The 15757-nt window shown below is 48.9% G+C and overlaps 6 protein-coding genes across 6 annotated transcripts; 2 read left to right on the forward strand and 4 right to left on the reverse strand.

The window, feature by feature from the left end:
• Window positions 1-528: 528 nt before the first annotated feature.
• On the forward strand, window positions 529-2588 carry ASPGLDRAFT_59671 (DUF3632 domain-containing protein; the record flags this gene model as incomplete). Its single annotated transcript, XM_022548389.1, has 4 exons — window positions 529-586; window positions 1692-2006; window positions 2073-2307; window positions 2371-2588. The coding sequence occupies 4 exons, from the start codon at window positions 529-531 to the stop codon at window positions 2495-2497; spliced, it is 735 nt and encodes a 244-aa protein (XP_022398835.1). The 3' UTR covers window positions 2498-2588.
• Window positions 2589-2644: 56 nt separating this feature from the next.
• ASPGLDRAFT_49551 (GNAT family N-acetyltransferase) lies at window positions 2645-2994 on the reverse strand. Its single transcript, XM_022547131.1, has one exon. The coding sequence runs from the start codon at window positions 2988-2990 to the stop codon at window positions 2802-2804; it is 189 nt and encodes a 62-aa protein (XP_022398836.1). The 5' UTR covers window positions 2991-2994; the 3' UTR covers window positions 2645-2801.
• Window positions 2995-4588: 1594 nt separating this feature from the next.
• Window positions 4589-5490, reverse strand: ASPGLDRAFT_27533 (uncharacterized protein; the record flags this gene model as incomplete). The annotated part of the gene is made up of 4 exons (XM_022543669.1): window positions 4589-5100; window positions 5146-5225; window positions 5330-5336; window positions 5457-5490. The coding sequence occupies 4 exons, from the start codon at window positions 5488-5490 to the stop codon at window positions 4589-4591; spliced, it is 633 nt and encodes a 210-aa protein (XP_022398837.1).
• Window positions 5491-6995: 1505 nt separating this feature from the next.
• On the forward strand, window positions 6996-8479 carry ASPGLDRAFT_37442 (uncharacterized protein; the record flags this gene model as incomplete). The annotated part of the gene is made up of 6 exons (XM_022544819.1): window positions 6996-7070; window positions 7295-7718; window positions 7774-7838; window positions 7891-7957; window positions 8025-8251; window positions 8354-8479. The coding sequence occupies 6 exons, from the start codon at window positions 6996-6998 to the stop codon at window positions 8477-8479; spliced, it is 984 nt and encodes a 327-aa protein (XP_022398838.1).
• Window positions 8480-9046: 567 nt separating this feature from the next.
• Window positions 9047-11614, reverse strand: ASPGLDRAFT_49553 (LIM domain protein). Its single transcript, XM_022547132.1, has 2 exons — window positions 9475-11614; window positions 9047-9423 (listed from the first exon to the last, which is right to left on the reverse strand). The coding sequence occupies exons 1-2, from the start codon at window positions 11407-11409 to the stop codon at window positions 9094-9096; spliced, it is 2265 nt and encodes a 754-aa protein (XP_022398839.1). The 5' UTR covers window positions 11410-11614; the 3' UTR covers window positions 9047-9093.
• Window positions 11615-12183: 569 nt separating this feature from the next.
• Window positions 12184-15634, reverse strand: ASPGLDRAFT_175590 (exosome catalytic subunit DIS3). Its single transcript, XM_022542853.1, has 2 exons — window positions 15350-15634; window positions 12184-15296 (listed from the first exon to the last, which is right to left on the reverse strand). Exons 1-2 carry the CDS (start codon window positions 15543-15545, stop codon window positions 12394-12396), a joined length of 3099 nt encoding a protein of 1032 aa, XP_022398840.1. The 5' UTR covers window positions 15546-15634; the 3' UTR covers window positions 12184-12393.
• Between the last annotated feature and the right edge of the window lie 123 nt (window positions 15635-15757).

Here is a 15757-nt window from a genome sequence, read left to right on the forward strand (position 1 = left end):
AGGTGTTTTAGGTGGTATGATCCCTTTTGCGCTAGACTCAATAATTTTGCTGGTATTCTTTTCGGTCTTGATTCCTCCTTCTATTTTCGTCTCGGCTGCGACTTGTATGCCCATGTAACTGGCACTAGCAGAGATAGAAAGGGATCCACTAGCTGCCGCCCAGAGTTCTGTTTTTTTTTCATTTCGGATTCTTTTGTTGTCATTTCCTTCTGTAGCACACTCCCTAGGAATTCATTTATTAGGTGAATGCAAGGGACCTATTTAACTGGCTCATAGACTGCAATCGGTCCATTGAGATACCAGTACGAATTTCGGTGTTCTTCACCTCTGTGGTCACCGTGGTGCTCTTATCATTCGAGGCACCTTGCCATGAGACACAGTCGCATCGCTTACTGACATGGCTTAAACAATCTTGCTGCTCTTCCACATTCTGTGATGCAGTACATGTCGGCAGCAGAAGGCCCGGAAAAGATGAGAACCTCACCGCGCTTGCGAGATTCTAAGAAACAGCTCTGCCTACCTGTCACGATGCCGAAATTCGAGGCCTACTGGATCAGCAAATCGCAACAAACACCTGTCAAGCAGGGTGGATAGTCCGCATGGCAAAGGGGAAATTGAATGGGTGCGTATTCGGTGTCACTAGAATTAATTGCGCTATCATACCGTCTTGCCTTGGATCACGTAAATCAAGTTTCGTGTACTTCTGACTCCATTCGATCCCGTCGCGTCCACGGCCATTCCCTGGGGATGATGGTGGCGTGATCCTGGCATATCCAGGACGCGGAAAAATAGTCTTTATGATTGAAGCCGTAAGTACGGGTGCCGTACTCTCGATGAGCGTTGTCGCCCCTGACAGCCTTTTGCTGGATCAAGTAATTGGGGGAATTCTCACTGTCATTATCAGGGGTAGCAGCACGCTATACGCAGTACAGCCGGATGTAGGCTGGGAATTAAGACTGGAAATTGAAATGTCACTCATCTGAGATACTTCTTTTTGACTAGTGCCTCGCTTCAACTATAAACAATTCCGTTATAGGCTAGCCGTGATTTGCAGATCCTGTTCATAGATCGTATGTCCTTCCTCCAATACAGAGTCCAAGCATGCCACATGGCTCAGAGGACTAGGAGAGAGTCTCAGAAGGAAATGAGCTGAACGACCTAAGCAGAGCAAGCGACCTGGACGTCTATCGCTATTACTTCAAGTCTGTTGGCTGGCCCAAGACTGCCCTCTTTGTCATGTTCGTTTTCATCGACGTCTTTTGCAGTAGCTTTAGTTGTAAGACTGACTCAATTTGTGACGCCTCTCGTATTCCCTCAGAAAAATAACCAGCCTTCCTCTGAATTAAAACACGGGTCACCACCGCCTCTAGGCTTCTGCAGCACCATAATCCTGGCGCGTCTCCATAATAACTAGCAGATGCAGGGAAGAAATAACTAATTATATCCAATCAGGCAGCATGACATTTTTTTTTTTTTTTTCTTTTGTATGTTGTGGCTGAATGGTAATTTTTTCTAGGTTGACATCATTCCAAATTGGTGAGTCATACCAGTCGATCAATCAACCTGTTCTATAAAAAAAGCAGAAAGGTCCAATACATACTCAGAGTATACCCTACCGCTCTACTGAAAACTCAATCAACAAAATGACAGATGCCTGCATCTCCTTCTCAACGCCTGGGCCGAAGGAAAAGACATCCCCACCAAAAGCGGCGCCCCTCCCACGCTTCTCTCTGCCTTCACCAAGCTCCTGACGGATCCCACCATCCCAGCCATTGATCTCGCCCATGAAGCCGTCAACCCACTTCCACGGGAGCACGCCTACGCCCCGGAACCAAAGCCCCCTATAACAGAGATCCTCTACGCCATGCTAATAGATGCGGTCAAGAACTTGACTGAGATGAACAACCGGCTAGTAGATTTCACTGAGGCATTGGAGGGGTCTCCAGGGGGAGAATATAAGAATTTAGATGGATTAGCTATGGAAATTGATGAGTTTTCGTGGGGCCGTATGACTTTCTCCACTCCTCTCGTCTCCTCCTTCCCTCTATGACCTAATATCTTTTAATGATCAGTCCACGACGGAGGCGGTGCTCGGCAACAAAACCGCCAAACCTGGTTCAATCTGAACGCCTACACCGCCAAGTTGGCCGCGGTTGGGCTCCCCGACAGCTGGGCGATCTATCGCGGCGGCCGCGTGCTGCAGAAGGCACTCGAGAGGAATTGGCAGCAGTGGGATATGGGGAGTCTGGATGGGTATATGCCTGCTGCCGCGATATGGATCCGCCACTGCGGCTCGCGGATCTATCAGTAGGAGGGGCAGTTGGGAAACGTGAGAGACTCGAAGTGGAAGGGCCAGCAGATTTGGTCCAGGGAGCGATGGGAGTACTGGAAGAAGCGGTTTGAGTGGGTGACGACGGTGAAGACTCTCAAGGAGAGTACGCGGGATGAGGCGAGGCAGTGCGTGGAGCAGATGGGGGATATTGAGCAGCGGTTTTGATTGCATTATAAATGTGTATATCATGTATTCAATCTACGATATGTTGGTCGAGGTGTATTCCTTATGTTTGGAGAACAGATGAAACAGTGGGTACATCCCTTCCTTTCGTAAAAATTTAGAACTAAAAACTGTAATCGATTTTTCACTAGCACAGCCTACATGCTGGCAATTCTTGCCGCAGACCGTGTAGCATTGGTGAGCATTGCAATGAAAAGCAGAGAATAATGAGAGATCCAACCCAAGAAACAGTGTCCCTTCCAATGGTGCCTGGTAATAAGGACCTATCTTGACGAAGCCCACCCGCCTATACAACTGGATACCCCAGCTCCCGGGCTCGTTGCACAATCGCATCTATCAATGCTCTTCCCAACCTCATACTTCGCGCCTCCGGCGAGACATACAGCCGCTCCATCTCACAACATGTGCTCTTCGCGTCAGGGAAGGCGCCGGCGCCGCACCCAGTTTCGGCGTCAGCGGGCGGACAGCCACGCATCCGATGGGATTGCCACTCTCGGTGCTGTATGATCCAATTGGATCTTTGGCTTTGGTTAAATACTCCGACCAGCTGCTGGATACTGAGTGTGTGGAACTGACGTCGATCAGTTCGGCTAGTTGCGGTGTCAATCACGACTTATATAGAATGTAGCTGGATGGTTTCCATCTAGGAAAAGTGTAGAGTTTGGTGGCGTCAGAGAAAAATCAGCATGCACAGTGTGATAAAGGTACCCGCTGAAGGTTGATTCTGGTGAAGTTCAGTCACCTACTTTCAATGAATTGTTCGGCCGGTATCAGACCTGACTGACTCTGAGCGAGTCGACACATCCAAGAATGCACGGAGATTTACGAGCAAGCAAACCGATAGGCAAGAGGGTAGGATAGCAATTTATCGTATTTAAATAAAGCGTACGTTAAATTGGCCTTTGCGAACGGTAAATAAAGATAAAAGTGGTATTAAATGTTGAACAAAAAGGAGGGTCAGACAGCACCGATGCCACTCAAGCTTGGCATTTCTGTCTGTAAAGCCAGATTCGACTGCATTTGATCGGCAAGTGGACCTAAATTGAGCGGACAGTTTTCTGGTGATGTATCTTGTTAGTAGTTGGGTGGGTGACCACCAGCGAATCCCGGCTGTTGTATGTTTTTGTTTTTGCGGCGAGTGAAGAATGTATATCCTTTGCATAAGTGAGAAAGTGAGGCTATAATCTTTGTATTTTGTTACTTAACATCTTGCTGTAAAATACAATCATCTCTGCAGTATATTCCAGTGGACAGACTCATGAAGAATCATCAATTAACAACATTTGCATGATATTATTGACCAACTGCACTATCACCACAGGTTTGAGTCCAACCATGCCATGCAGCATTTCGGTCGATGCATGACCCAGTTAAGTGCAAGTAGTGACCAGGAACCTGAAGCAGTAATGTGTTTCATGTGCTCTCACTGCAATGGAATAAATCTGTGACGAGATCATTCTCGCCTTGAACGAACCTGAAAGATGCGAGGCTGTATAGCTTCTGTAGACACTGTGATCTGCTGCACAAAAGTGGCCAGAATATCTTGCCGTTCCTTGTACATCCACACCGGAACATCGAGACATTGAGCTGCCCTATAAATGGATCAGAAAGAGTCGTTATCAAGCAGACTAGACTATTGATTGGCACTATCATCGTCATCATAATCATCATGCTGTAATCAAGACTCTGCAGGGCATTGAAATGACTGCCAGACCTTGAATGGATCCTCTTTGGTCATCCGTGGAATCTCGTTTGTCTTGCTCGTGGGCGGTCGCAGATGGCAGGTGATTTATTGCGGAGGCCAACGCCGCATATGGGAGGGCTAGGGCTCTGTTTGTCTAGATTGATCATTGGCATCGTTTGCAAGCGCTGGCCGTTGGTGATGGCCGTAGCCGTCACAGCTGTAGTCATTTGAAGCGGGATAGTGACTGGTTTCTGATCTCCCGCCTTCCTTGCTACCTAGAGGGCTGGAACAACTCCAAGATATATTCCATGCCCAGGTGCTATAGAGATAGACAGGCTGGTAATGCCAGTTCCAGGTATCACCGAGAATATCGGCAAAGCCACAATATCCTAGATTATAGTAGAGGTAGTCACCATACTTGTAGTTGTATGTTGGGCTTTGTCTCTTCCAATAGACCTAGTCACGGTGGCAGAGAAGTTGAAAGTGCTGATTGGGCCATCGTCGTGCTTGATCAGGTGGAATTTGTAGCCGAACTTGAGTTCGTATACCTCGTTATCATTGCTTTCGAGCGCACGAGCCCGGATGTGATGGTGAGGTAGCTGATAGCTTTCCGGGGCACGTTCAATAGAGACAACACGTGCAAACGGACCTTCCCCGACATGATCCGGTAACTTGATAATCGTGTTTTCAGCGTTTTTGTGGAAGATATTTTCACACTCGTAGGATCTCTTAGGGTAGTTGCAGTAGACATAGACAGTCTCCTCTGCATGGTCAAAAGGTGACTCAAGGACGGTTGTATTGGTGGTGATCATAGACCGTCTTCTGTTAGACATTTTGGTGCTGCCACAAGCAACAGTATAAGATTCTCCGAAAGCGTTGTCAATAGATTCAGGTAGACCATCTAGCATCAGGAAGCCATGAATCATCACCAGAAATTGACACCTACCGATTTTCTCCTGTGCTCCAATTTCCTCGTCTTGTTGTTTCTTACTTTTTTTCAGCTTGCTGGTGATAGATCGCTCGGCTCTGTTGTTTGTGAGACAGCAGAGGATCTAATTTTCACTGCACCTTGCAAGGGCTCTGGCTACGCCCTACGCCGTTGAGCTGAGCCGGGTTCCGCACATCATTACCCTGAATCTGTTCTATTTTTTATCAGAAATACGACTACTATATTGAGAGCAAAGGTTCTGCAAGGATTACAGTGTATGTACACCCAAAGGAATCCCAATTTTGCTACAAAAGCCCCTCCTAACCAACCACCCTCGCCTGTCAGGAGCATCAGGAGCAACATGTTGACTTTGTCCCTGAAATAATCTCCTCGGCCGCTAAGAGGTCAAAAGCGCTCTGACGCTCAGGGCAACGGTGATCAATCCTCTGGTCCTGCTCCACCTTTGCTGGTTGTAGACCGCAATTACACATCACAAAATCTTCAAGACCGACTGGTTTACACAGACCAGGTGTTGCGCAATTCAAATAGAAGACTATCCCCCATTGGGGCCCGTGCACTGAAGCTCTATAAAGATACATGTGCCAGGTTGATTGACCTTGAACAAGGTGAGGTTGGTGAAGGGAGAGGAAAGGAATTAGAGGTGATGAGGAATGAGTGGAAGTCAACTCTATACATGTATGAACAGTCTATGCAATATACTGCATGCCTGATCGCCACTCGCTCTTCAGACGCCCAGGAGCTTCAGGACCAATTAATAATGCTACAAAAAGCCGCCTTCTACTCTTGATACAGTGGCATCTTTGTTGAAATGTGTGACGGTCAACAGCTAACGACCAACTGCCGATAATGGCAAACACTGCCGACAGGGCAATATGAGCAAACGACAAGCGATAGCTCCATCACACGTGGTCGCACGATGGATAGATAGTTTTCCTTTGTCTTGCCAGACGGCTTCCTTTCTTCTTCTTTCCCTCTCCAGATTCGATATTCTCGTCGAGAGGCTACTACCTAGTCTAGATAGGAATACTATTTCGTTATTATCTACTAGTTATCGAGCCGTGACATTGTATGGTCAGTTGTCCATTAGAAGCAAGTCTGCCTTCCATAGACTCAATGAGCCAGCAGATAAACTCTTTGAGTTCCTTGAGTGTCAGAGCCAGATGTCCCTCTCCAACCTTATAGCCTTCAGGCATGTTCTTCTCCTCAACGAGAAACCTGATAGATGAATGTGAGTAGAGCGGCTTATGTCCAAATGACATAGAGACATACTCCTCATACTTGCATATCCTTTCTCTATATCTCTCTTTGATCTTCATTGTTGCTCTACCCCTAGTTCATTCAGCATCTCTCTGTCAATGGGCATTTGCATCATATTTCCACTCTTGATGATGTTTATGGCAAGCTTTTCTTTTCTTTTCAAGCTGAGATGCCTTCCATGAGTCAGAACATTTGGCCATTTTTGAATGCTGCAATTGAGGTCAATCGCAATACAAGCATAGAAGTCACAAAGGGAGATGTAGTAGACAATGCATGCAAGATGAGATTTTAAGAGTGAGAAGTAAGACTGTAAGAATGAGTGGCATCAAGGCATGTATGCTGTATGTATATTCAAAATCAGGGTGAAAAGCTTCTAAAGTAGACCCATGATGGGAATTACTTCCCTCCTCCACTTCCTCCTAATTCAACCAGAAAGCATGCTTTGAATAACCATTGTGTGCAGTGACCAAATTAAGTTACTCAGCTTTTGTCTTTGTGATGTCCTCATGAAAGTGATGGGCTGTGTCATAGACCAGGAAGCTTTAGCCTGTACACACTTTAGAGACCTAGCAGTAGTCATGTGAGACAACATGGGGAAAGGAGGAGCTGCCCCCAGATCACTCACTGAGCCTGCTAGAGGTATCCAGGAGCGGCCGGAGTGGCCGGTGCGTACTCAGTGAGCAATCAGTGAGTGGCCCAGAACGCTCACAGAGCACTCACGTGCTGACCTCATAAAAGCGGCGGCACCCGTATCGGGCAACCGGACGGAACTTGCAGAAAAACAGTTCACTTATACACTAGTACTACTCGTATACTTCGGCTAACCGAGATATGTTGCTCGCGGCGGCCGCCCAGAGGTTGCTCAAGCTATTCTATTTGACTTCGATAGCTCGGAAATGCGTCTAGATTATGGGAACTGCCACAACAGGACGACCTCATGCTCAACTACTGGATTCAGGATGCGAAGTGGTCGTGCTTTTGGCTGACACATGCCTTTTTGGAAAACCTCAAAGCGCCTATCGAGCTTGTCGAGAACCGCGCGAAATACTACCAGAAATTCATCACGGCAATTCTTGAGGCTGTCGGTGTGTCGACTGACAAGCTCGAGGTTGTGCTCGGAGGCTCTTACCAGAAGAGCCCCAATTACATCATGGATGTCTACCGCCTCTCGTCCTTGGTTAGTGAACTTGACGCGAAGAAGGCAGGCGCAGAAATTTTGAAGCAGTCATCGAATGCGCGATTGAGTGGCCTCCTCTACCCTATCCTTCAGGTACTCGACGAAGAGTACCTTCGAGCCGATACCGAACTGGGAGGTACAAGTGCGCGCAAAGACTTATTTCTGTTTTGTATTATACTAAATGGATATAGGCATGGACCAGAGAAAGCTTTTCATGGCGGCAACAGAGTGGTTTCCCAAACTCGGATATCGCACGGTAAGAAAGCCTGCCCTCCTAAATGATCTCTCCACTAAATTATCTGATCTAGCGCGCGAATCTGATCACGCCGATGGTTGCGGGTCTCAGTGGAGGCAAGATGAGCTCTAGCGACCAAAGTATGTTCTCTAGGTCATTCCTTTACCACGGGCAGCTATTAATACTGAAATTGCTGGGGCTAGATAGCAAGATCGACCTCTTCGACCCTCCTGAGACCATTTCCAAGAAAATCCTTAAAGCAGAGGCGGCTCCTCGAGTTGTCGAAGAACAGTCTTATTGCATTAGTCGAATTTATCTTTCTCTCAGCAGCCGCCCTCGAAGACCAGAAAGAATTTCAAGCAGAGCGCAAAGATACCGAGCCCTTGATATATACCGATATCAAGCAGCTGAAGGATGATTACACAAACGACATTGTACGTATATGTCATTTAGCCTAAAGCTATATCGTGATGTGCCCGGCATAACTAGCCTGATGGCACCTATTCAGGCGGCCTACCAAGCGGCCTGAGTGACAGGAGATTACGTTAAAGGCTTACCCGCCTCCAGTCGCAGAAAAGAAGCAGAAGAAGGTTAAGGATAAGGGTTCTCGCTACCCAGGGGCTAACAAGGAGCAAGATATTGCAGGGCGTTCAAACCCCTAGACGTGTCTGATAGACATGGCATACTCATCAATAAGCCAGACAGGGAACTCAGGACTCAACGGTATTGGGCCAAAAAGATGCTATGGTACCAATAAAGGGCTGCAAGGATTGACAAGGAGGTGTAGTGTAGAGAATAAGACTTCAGTGAATAGAAAGGACGAGAAATTGGCATGGGGAGGAAGGTCTAATAAGGAAACAATGAGGCTTTGCAGTGAAAGAATTCCAATACTATAGAAGAGCCAACAGTCTACTACTAACATTCTGCTAACATTCGTCTAAACTAACAAACTCCAAACGACGGAGTCTAACGCTGGCTGCTAAAATACATGCAATGTTATATCGATAAGAACTTGACAAAGATGACTCCCGCTTGCTATCACATGCAATGCAATTTGACCCGTAAATGCAAAAAAAAAAAAAAAAAAAAAAAAAAAAAAATAGATATCAAAGAAATAGATATACAGATTCATGCTAAACAATACAATACAAGACCATACTCCAAATTCAATATAGCCATACCTCATATACCATGAACATAGATAAATACAAAAAAAAAAAAAAATATGTCTCCTCAAAATGCCAATAATTGTCCAAGCCGAAGCCAGCCGCTGCAATCAGTACCTGAGTGAAGCCGACTTAAGCCGGATGGACTCGCAGTCCTCGCAAAAGGCCAACTGAACCGGACCTCCAATGATCCGGCCTTTGGCGGTCCGCTTGGGTTCGCCCTCCCGCACGAAGAACCGACCGTTGGGACCGAAGCCATGGCCACACTCGTGGCAGTTGAAGCACTCGTCATGCCATTGCCCGCCAATGGCAGAGATAACCAAATCCTCCTGCACGGGCTTCTTGCAGCCCATGCATTTGGGAGCTGTACGGCGAGAGTAGCATTGAAGGCACCAAGCGAAACCGTCCTTTTCAACAAATGGTGTTTGCGAATCGAATGGCTGTGACAGTTAGTGATTGGGACCGTAATCAATAATAGAGAGAATACTTACATCACCACATTCAGCGCAGAAGAAGTGGCCGACATGCCATTCGGATCCACAAGCCACAACCACTTCGCCTTCAATGGGGGTTTTACAGCTCTTACATCTCGGGCTAAACAGTTCGTGGAAGTCCAGATGGCAGTAGAATCGGACGGCACGCGCTTCTTCATCTTCAACTGGTGTTTGCGCTAATCTTTCATTCCGCTTGGTCTCAGGCTCTTGGTAGAACCCAATACATTCCAGAGGAGTTTGGCAATGGGAGCACACGAAGCATTCTGGATGGAATCGGGATCCAGCTGCTGTAACGATTTTTCCTGCAATGGGGAGGGTGCACGATTCACATTTTGCGGTTGGAACACCAGCGCGGGTGTACGGAGAGTACCATCGATTCTGCGGTGCCGCTGGCTGTTTCCTGGGGGAGGTCGGGCGTCGACTGCTGTCCCTTGTCGGCTCCGGTAGAGGCCTTGAGCTGGCTTCTATCTCCGAGATTGTTGGCTCCTTATTGTCAGGAAGGTTGATCACCGGGATCGAAGGTGCTTCAGACACTTGGATTGAGGGTGCCTCCGATACTTGAATCGTGGGAGCATCAGATACTTGAATCGTAGGGGCTGTCGGCGGTGGTGTTGGGGAAGAAGATTCACGGCCTATCAGACTATCGCGATTACGACCGGGTGATGCTGCCTCAGTCGGCTTCCAGGTGGGATCAAAGCTCACGATAGGCCTACCAGTCCGGTCACTGACAGCACTCGGCATAGGGAGATTTGAACTTCGATCTGTGCGTTTCTTGCTCGTGGCTGCACGAATATCATCACCCCGAATCTCAAGCCCACCTTCTGTTTGAACAGTCTCCTCTTCTGCAACCTTTGCCACAGGGTCAGGTTGGGTGATAGGCTCGTTCACCATGTATTCTGGATTTCGCGACTGGGTCTGGGAGTTTTTGTGGAGGTCGAACTTGGCGAGTTTGTCCACAAAAGAAAGACTGCCGAAACGACTAGGAAGTGGTCGAGAGCCTCGCGGGAAAATATTCCGTGGTCTGTTCCTCAAAGCAGACGAGTCGGATCTAGAAAAGTCGGGCCGATCATTGGTGGGATTGGACTGTGATTCATCTGGCTCCTCGTAGATCTGATCATTCGGATTGCGAAAAACTCCTTTTGATGCCTCGCTGCTGAACGTGGTCTTGTTGGTCCCGATGGTGTCAACTGCGGGCGTGAACGAAGTCTCCTCAGATGGCAACGCAAAATTCACCTTCAAGTTCTTGCGGAATAAACTGTTCCTCTTGGGGCTAAACCCCTCCCCATTTGAATCCGTCTGGCTTTGTCTGCTGGGTGAGTCCTCCAGGCCAAGACCATGGAGCCCGTCAGAGGAACTATCTGATGCCGACTGGCGGCTATTCCGTCGCGGGGAAGACATGAAATTCTTTCGAAATCCACGGTACTGGCTTGGGGAGCGATTGGTTTTATCTGGACTTTGACCACGCTTCTCTATGTCGGGGTTTCTATACGGGGCACCAGGGTTCTTGTAAGGCACGCCGGGATTCTGGTGCATCCAAACGAGCTCCGTGGCTTCATCCTGAGCCGCTTGGTGAAGATGAACATCGTCATGAAGATCCACCTCCTCCAGCGCATCCCTCAAAGACCGTGCCTCTTCCTTTTCCATTCGCCGTTGGTCACTTTCTTTATAGGCCGCATTGGGCGAGACCGAAATGGGACGAGAAAATATTTGAGGGGGCGAGATATTCTTCCGGATGGGAATAGTTCTTGGCTCAGTAGTCTTTGGTTCCTGAACTAAGGGCCGGCCCGCGGAGCTTCCGTAGGACATCCGTGAGGGGCTTGAACGGCAGTGAGACATGGCGCTGGTAGCTCGTGGTGGTGAAGCCCGCGGCGGCGAACCTTCCTCGACAGCAGACTCGACAGGCTGTCCACTGGCCACAGCATACGACGACATGGCGGAAGACGCTCGTGGTGGTGAATTCCCCTTAACTTGCTGAGCGGTGGAACCCGGTGGTTTGGATGGAAGCGGTCTGGAACCGCTAGGACGAAGCGGTCGATTTGTCCGGAGATCTTTCAAGTAGTTGGCTGGAAGGGAAGCAACGAGACCTCAATCAGCAACGAAGCTCTCTCAACATGAAACAGAAAAGAAAAAGAATAGAACAACAACGGTGTCACTCTGCCAACGCTTCCCAGCGACACAGGAATGTGAATGACTCAGCGAATTCCGACTAGCATCTTACCGAACTGGTCATCGGACATGTATGACGGACCGGGAGGAGAGACCTTCCGCTGGCCATCTCGGAGAGAATGATGGTGTTGATGATGTCTCTGGATCATCATGTCTGGGTAGATTGAGGATATTTCATCCGGGACTGAGAAGAGGCACGGAATATGTACAGAAGAAGTAAGAGAGGATGCAGGGGGAGTGGAAGAAGGAGGAGAGATAGAGAGAGAGAAGGTTACCGACAGACAGCGTGGAGATGTGACTTGGCAGGGCGATGAAGTCACTGTACAGATAATACGCCTAGACGCTTCTTTTTATGCATCTGAGAGGTCAATTGTAATTGTTAGATCGGCCGCTTAAATATTAGCCTGAAACGATTGCCGCGCTCGGTCTTTTCTTAGCTGGAGATCATTTCTTTCACTAAAACTTGCTTCATCTTTAATTAGTATCCGAGGGGAAATATTTCCCCTGGGGTTCTTTATATCAACCACGGTTGCTGCGACGCCGGGACCATGTTTGCAGTGTTTGTTCCATTTGTCCTCTTTGCAAAACAAACAAACGCTGTCACGGGCAACGCGGGGTAATAGCTGAATCAGCGCCGTTATGCATATGCATAACCATGTGCATAATGCAGGTTCATATTGTTAAATAGACTGAATATAATTAATCATGTAGTTCATCTATCATCCTTAAAACGAATACAGAGAAATACTTTTATCTTCCTGGCCCCGTCACCAAAATCCGTACCCTTCTCTTCCCAGCACCCCGGCCTTCCTCCTTGATCGAGCTGACATTCACCTGCACCTTCTGGAAGAGCTCAATCGTCACGCCCCGTTCCTTCTCCGGGTGACCCTTCTCTGATACCTGCAAGGTATACTCCTCCCGGTCGAACTCTGTCTCCCGACGGATAGCCAGCTCGCGTCGGTCTTCGACTGACCGCACCGCCGACTCACCAGGGAGCACAAAGTCCTCCAGACGAACGACACCCTCGATACCAAACCGGGGCACAAAGACCACTACGCCGTTCTCAAACACTCGCATGACGTATCCCTCCTCATCAATGCCAGTGTCAATGCCGTCGGCCGCGAGCTTCTCACCACGAGCCTTCAGGGCCTGTCCGACGTAGTACTCGATGCTAGCACGTCCGGCGAATTGGCCATTGCGATGACGGTAGTTGATGTTACGGCAGATATCTTCGAGCCTATTGCGGGTGGTGATACCTTCAATTGCGGCTCGGCCATCTTCGCCCTCATAACCAATGGCGGACGCGAGTTGTCGGTGGACCATCAAATCCGCATATCGTCGAATGGGCGAGGTGAAGTGCGTGTAGATGGGCGATGCCAAACCATAGTGGCGGAACTCAGATTCAGCATGAGCGCCAGCGGAGAAATACTCTGCAGAGGTCATGCAACGAGTCGCCAGAATACGAACGAGTGTGTTGAAGAACGGATTCTTCGCGTCCGCGCAACGATCCAACGAGTCAGCGAGTGCCCTGGAGCTGGATACATCAAGTTCCATGTTCCGCTTCTTGGCGAGCTGATTGATGAGTTCTTCAAAATTCTGCGGCGGGGGAGTGGCGTGTCGCCGCAATAAGGCTGTTTGGGAGAAGGCGCTATATATTTTGGCGGCAACCGTGATATTGGCGTGAAGCATGAATTCCTCAACTAGACTATTGGTCTCAAGCATCGCTTTGGTCTTGACATCCGTCAAGGGATCCCCGACTTCGTCGTTATCCGTCTCAATCCGGACTTCTGGCGAGGCGAGGTTCAGTGCACCCGCATCCATACGCTTCTGGCGAAGGATTTTGGACATATGGAGCAAGGTCCGCATGCTCTGCGTCAGTTCGTCATTCTGGGACTTATCATCGATGCGCAACTGTGCTTGCTCGTAACTGAAGGCCTCGTGTGACCTAATCACGGACTTGGTAAAGTCTGCCGAAACAACTTCGGCGTTGGGTGTCATCTCCCACAGGACCGAGAAAGCATAGCGTTCCACGTATGGCTTGAGAGAGCAAAGGTCTGTACCAAGCAGATGCGGAAGCATATCAATACGCTTGTCGACTAGATACACAGTGGTTCCACGAAGGCTTGCCTCGAGGTCCATTGCATTGTTTGGCTTGACAAAGTGAGACACATCGGCAATGTGGACACCCACCTCGAAATTACCGTTCGGCAGAGGCCGTGCGTGAAGGGCGTCATCAATATCTTGACAGCCAGGCGGGTCAATACTGCAAATGAGGAGATCTCTAAGATCTCTCCGTCCCTTCCACCCGACATCTTCCTTGCTCGCAGGGACCTTCCAGTCGTGCCCTTGAGGTGGGAGGCAATCGAGAACCACTTTGGGAAAGGGCTTGTACTGGACGTCGTATTCGAGAAGTAAAGCTTCCGTCTCCGCGCCCTTCGTCTCCAGTTCACCCAAAGAACGTATAAAGTGTCCAGTGGGATACCGAGAATCCCGATCCCAGGCGTCAATCGTGACCAGGATCCGATGGCCCAATAAATCCCCTGCTTGGCGAGTTCGGACCCTGATCTTGGGAACCTTCTTATCCATAGGTAGCACGAAGACATTCTGCTGTCGCCGACCAGAACTAGCTTGCACGCCTGTCGAGCCTGAGTCGACATGTCCAACGTATTGCCTCCAGTTCCGCTTGATAACCCCAACAACTCGAGCTGTGGGCTGTGGTTGACCTTCGGAGTTTTTGCCATGGGCTTTGCGGGCCTCCTCTTGCAATGCCTTACGCTCCCTATCCGTCACCACTGGTTCTGTATCCTCAGTGTCGGGGTTATCGTTTTTGGTAACCGCTTCTTCGTCGACAATCTTCGTCGATGGAGACTTCCATTGGTCTTTTGGGAGGACTTCAATCCCAACGACATCACCGGCGATGGCTCTATTGCTGTTATCCCGACCCAAGATAAGAAGAGGCTTATCAAACGCCGCGGCGTTGACCGATCCTTCCAGATAATTGTACGGCGATACATTGAAAACACCCTGGTGTAATGTACCAGCCCTCAGACCTGTCATCAGCTTCGACATAGAGTAATACTCTGGGTAAAACAGCTGCCCACGAGCATCCTTGGTATCCCTTGCCTCTTTGGCCTCATTAATCATGTCCAGTAACCTGTCAGAATCCTCCAAGCCTGACACATAATCAGCCAGCGACAACGCCGTCACATCCTCATCCTTTGCTTTCTGTAGACTCCCCCTATCATCCGTTATCATGACAATAGCCGGCAAAGCCCTATCCTTTTTCTTCTTGGCTGCGAGGCGAAGGTGTTCCGAATACCACTTAGCCACGGTCCGCACGGCTCGGTCATTTCTGTCGTTGATCGACTCCTCAGGGCCCCTTCGAACGTGCGTCTCCAATCTGAATTCGTTGAAGAAGAGATAAAAGCGCTTCTCGTCAGTCTTAATCAATGACAGCAGGCGGTTGTAGAGCGGTAACGACTGGTTTTTCAACTCTTCGAGAACGGTTTGCAGAATGATCACATCGTAGAACGCCCCGGTGTGCTCAAACAGATCCATCCCATTCAACAGCGCATTCGTATCGGGGACAAGGTAATGCCCTTGAGGAAAGGCGGCCGTGCCGGCGGGTTTATCGGAGAGAACGAAAGGCGCAACTATTGCACGTTAGCCAAGTTGGTCCGTCGTCGCGAAATAAGTTGTTTCTCACTATTCCCATTTGCATCTGCAGGTGCGACCGACGGGCATGTCGAACATAGCTTCGATGAGCAAGGAATATCCTGTCTCAAGTAAAGCTCACGAACGATCTTTTGCACCTTTCCACTTTTCGTGGACCTCACAAAGACTTTGCTGCTAACATTTGCGGCTTGCGGGTTCGAAGAGAAATCTCTTCGCAAACTTTTCATTTTGAATCTCTACTGAATTGCTGCGCTGGTCGTCTCCGGCTTAGCAGCAGATCAATGAGAGTTTTGTAGAAACTTGATTTCTGGTTGTCGTGAAGTTGAAGAGAAAAGAGCCCGGCACCGTGATGTTCGGACTCCGCGCGGAATTGCAGGTCGAGCGATATCAGTTCCAAATCAGGAAGGTCTGCCGACACATCAGCGACATCCAACTGAAG

Source organism: Aspergillus glaucus (genome assembly GCF_001890805.1).
Source record: "Aspergillus glaucus CBS 516.65 unplaced genomic scaffold ASPGLscaffold_16, whole genome shotgun sequence".
In the NCBI taxonomy this organism is placed as follows: Eukaryota; Fungi; Ascomycota; class Eurotiomycetes; order Eurotiales; family Aspergillaceae; genus Aspergillus; species Aspergillus glaucus.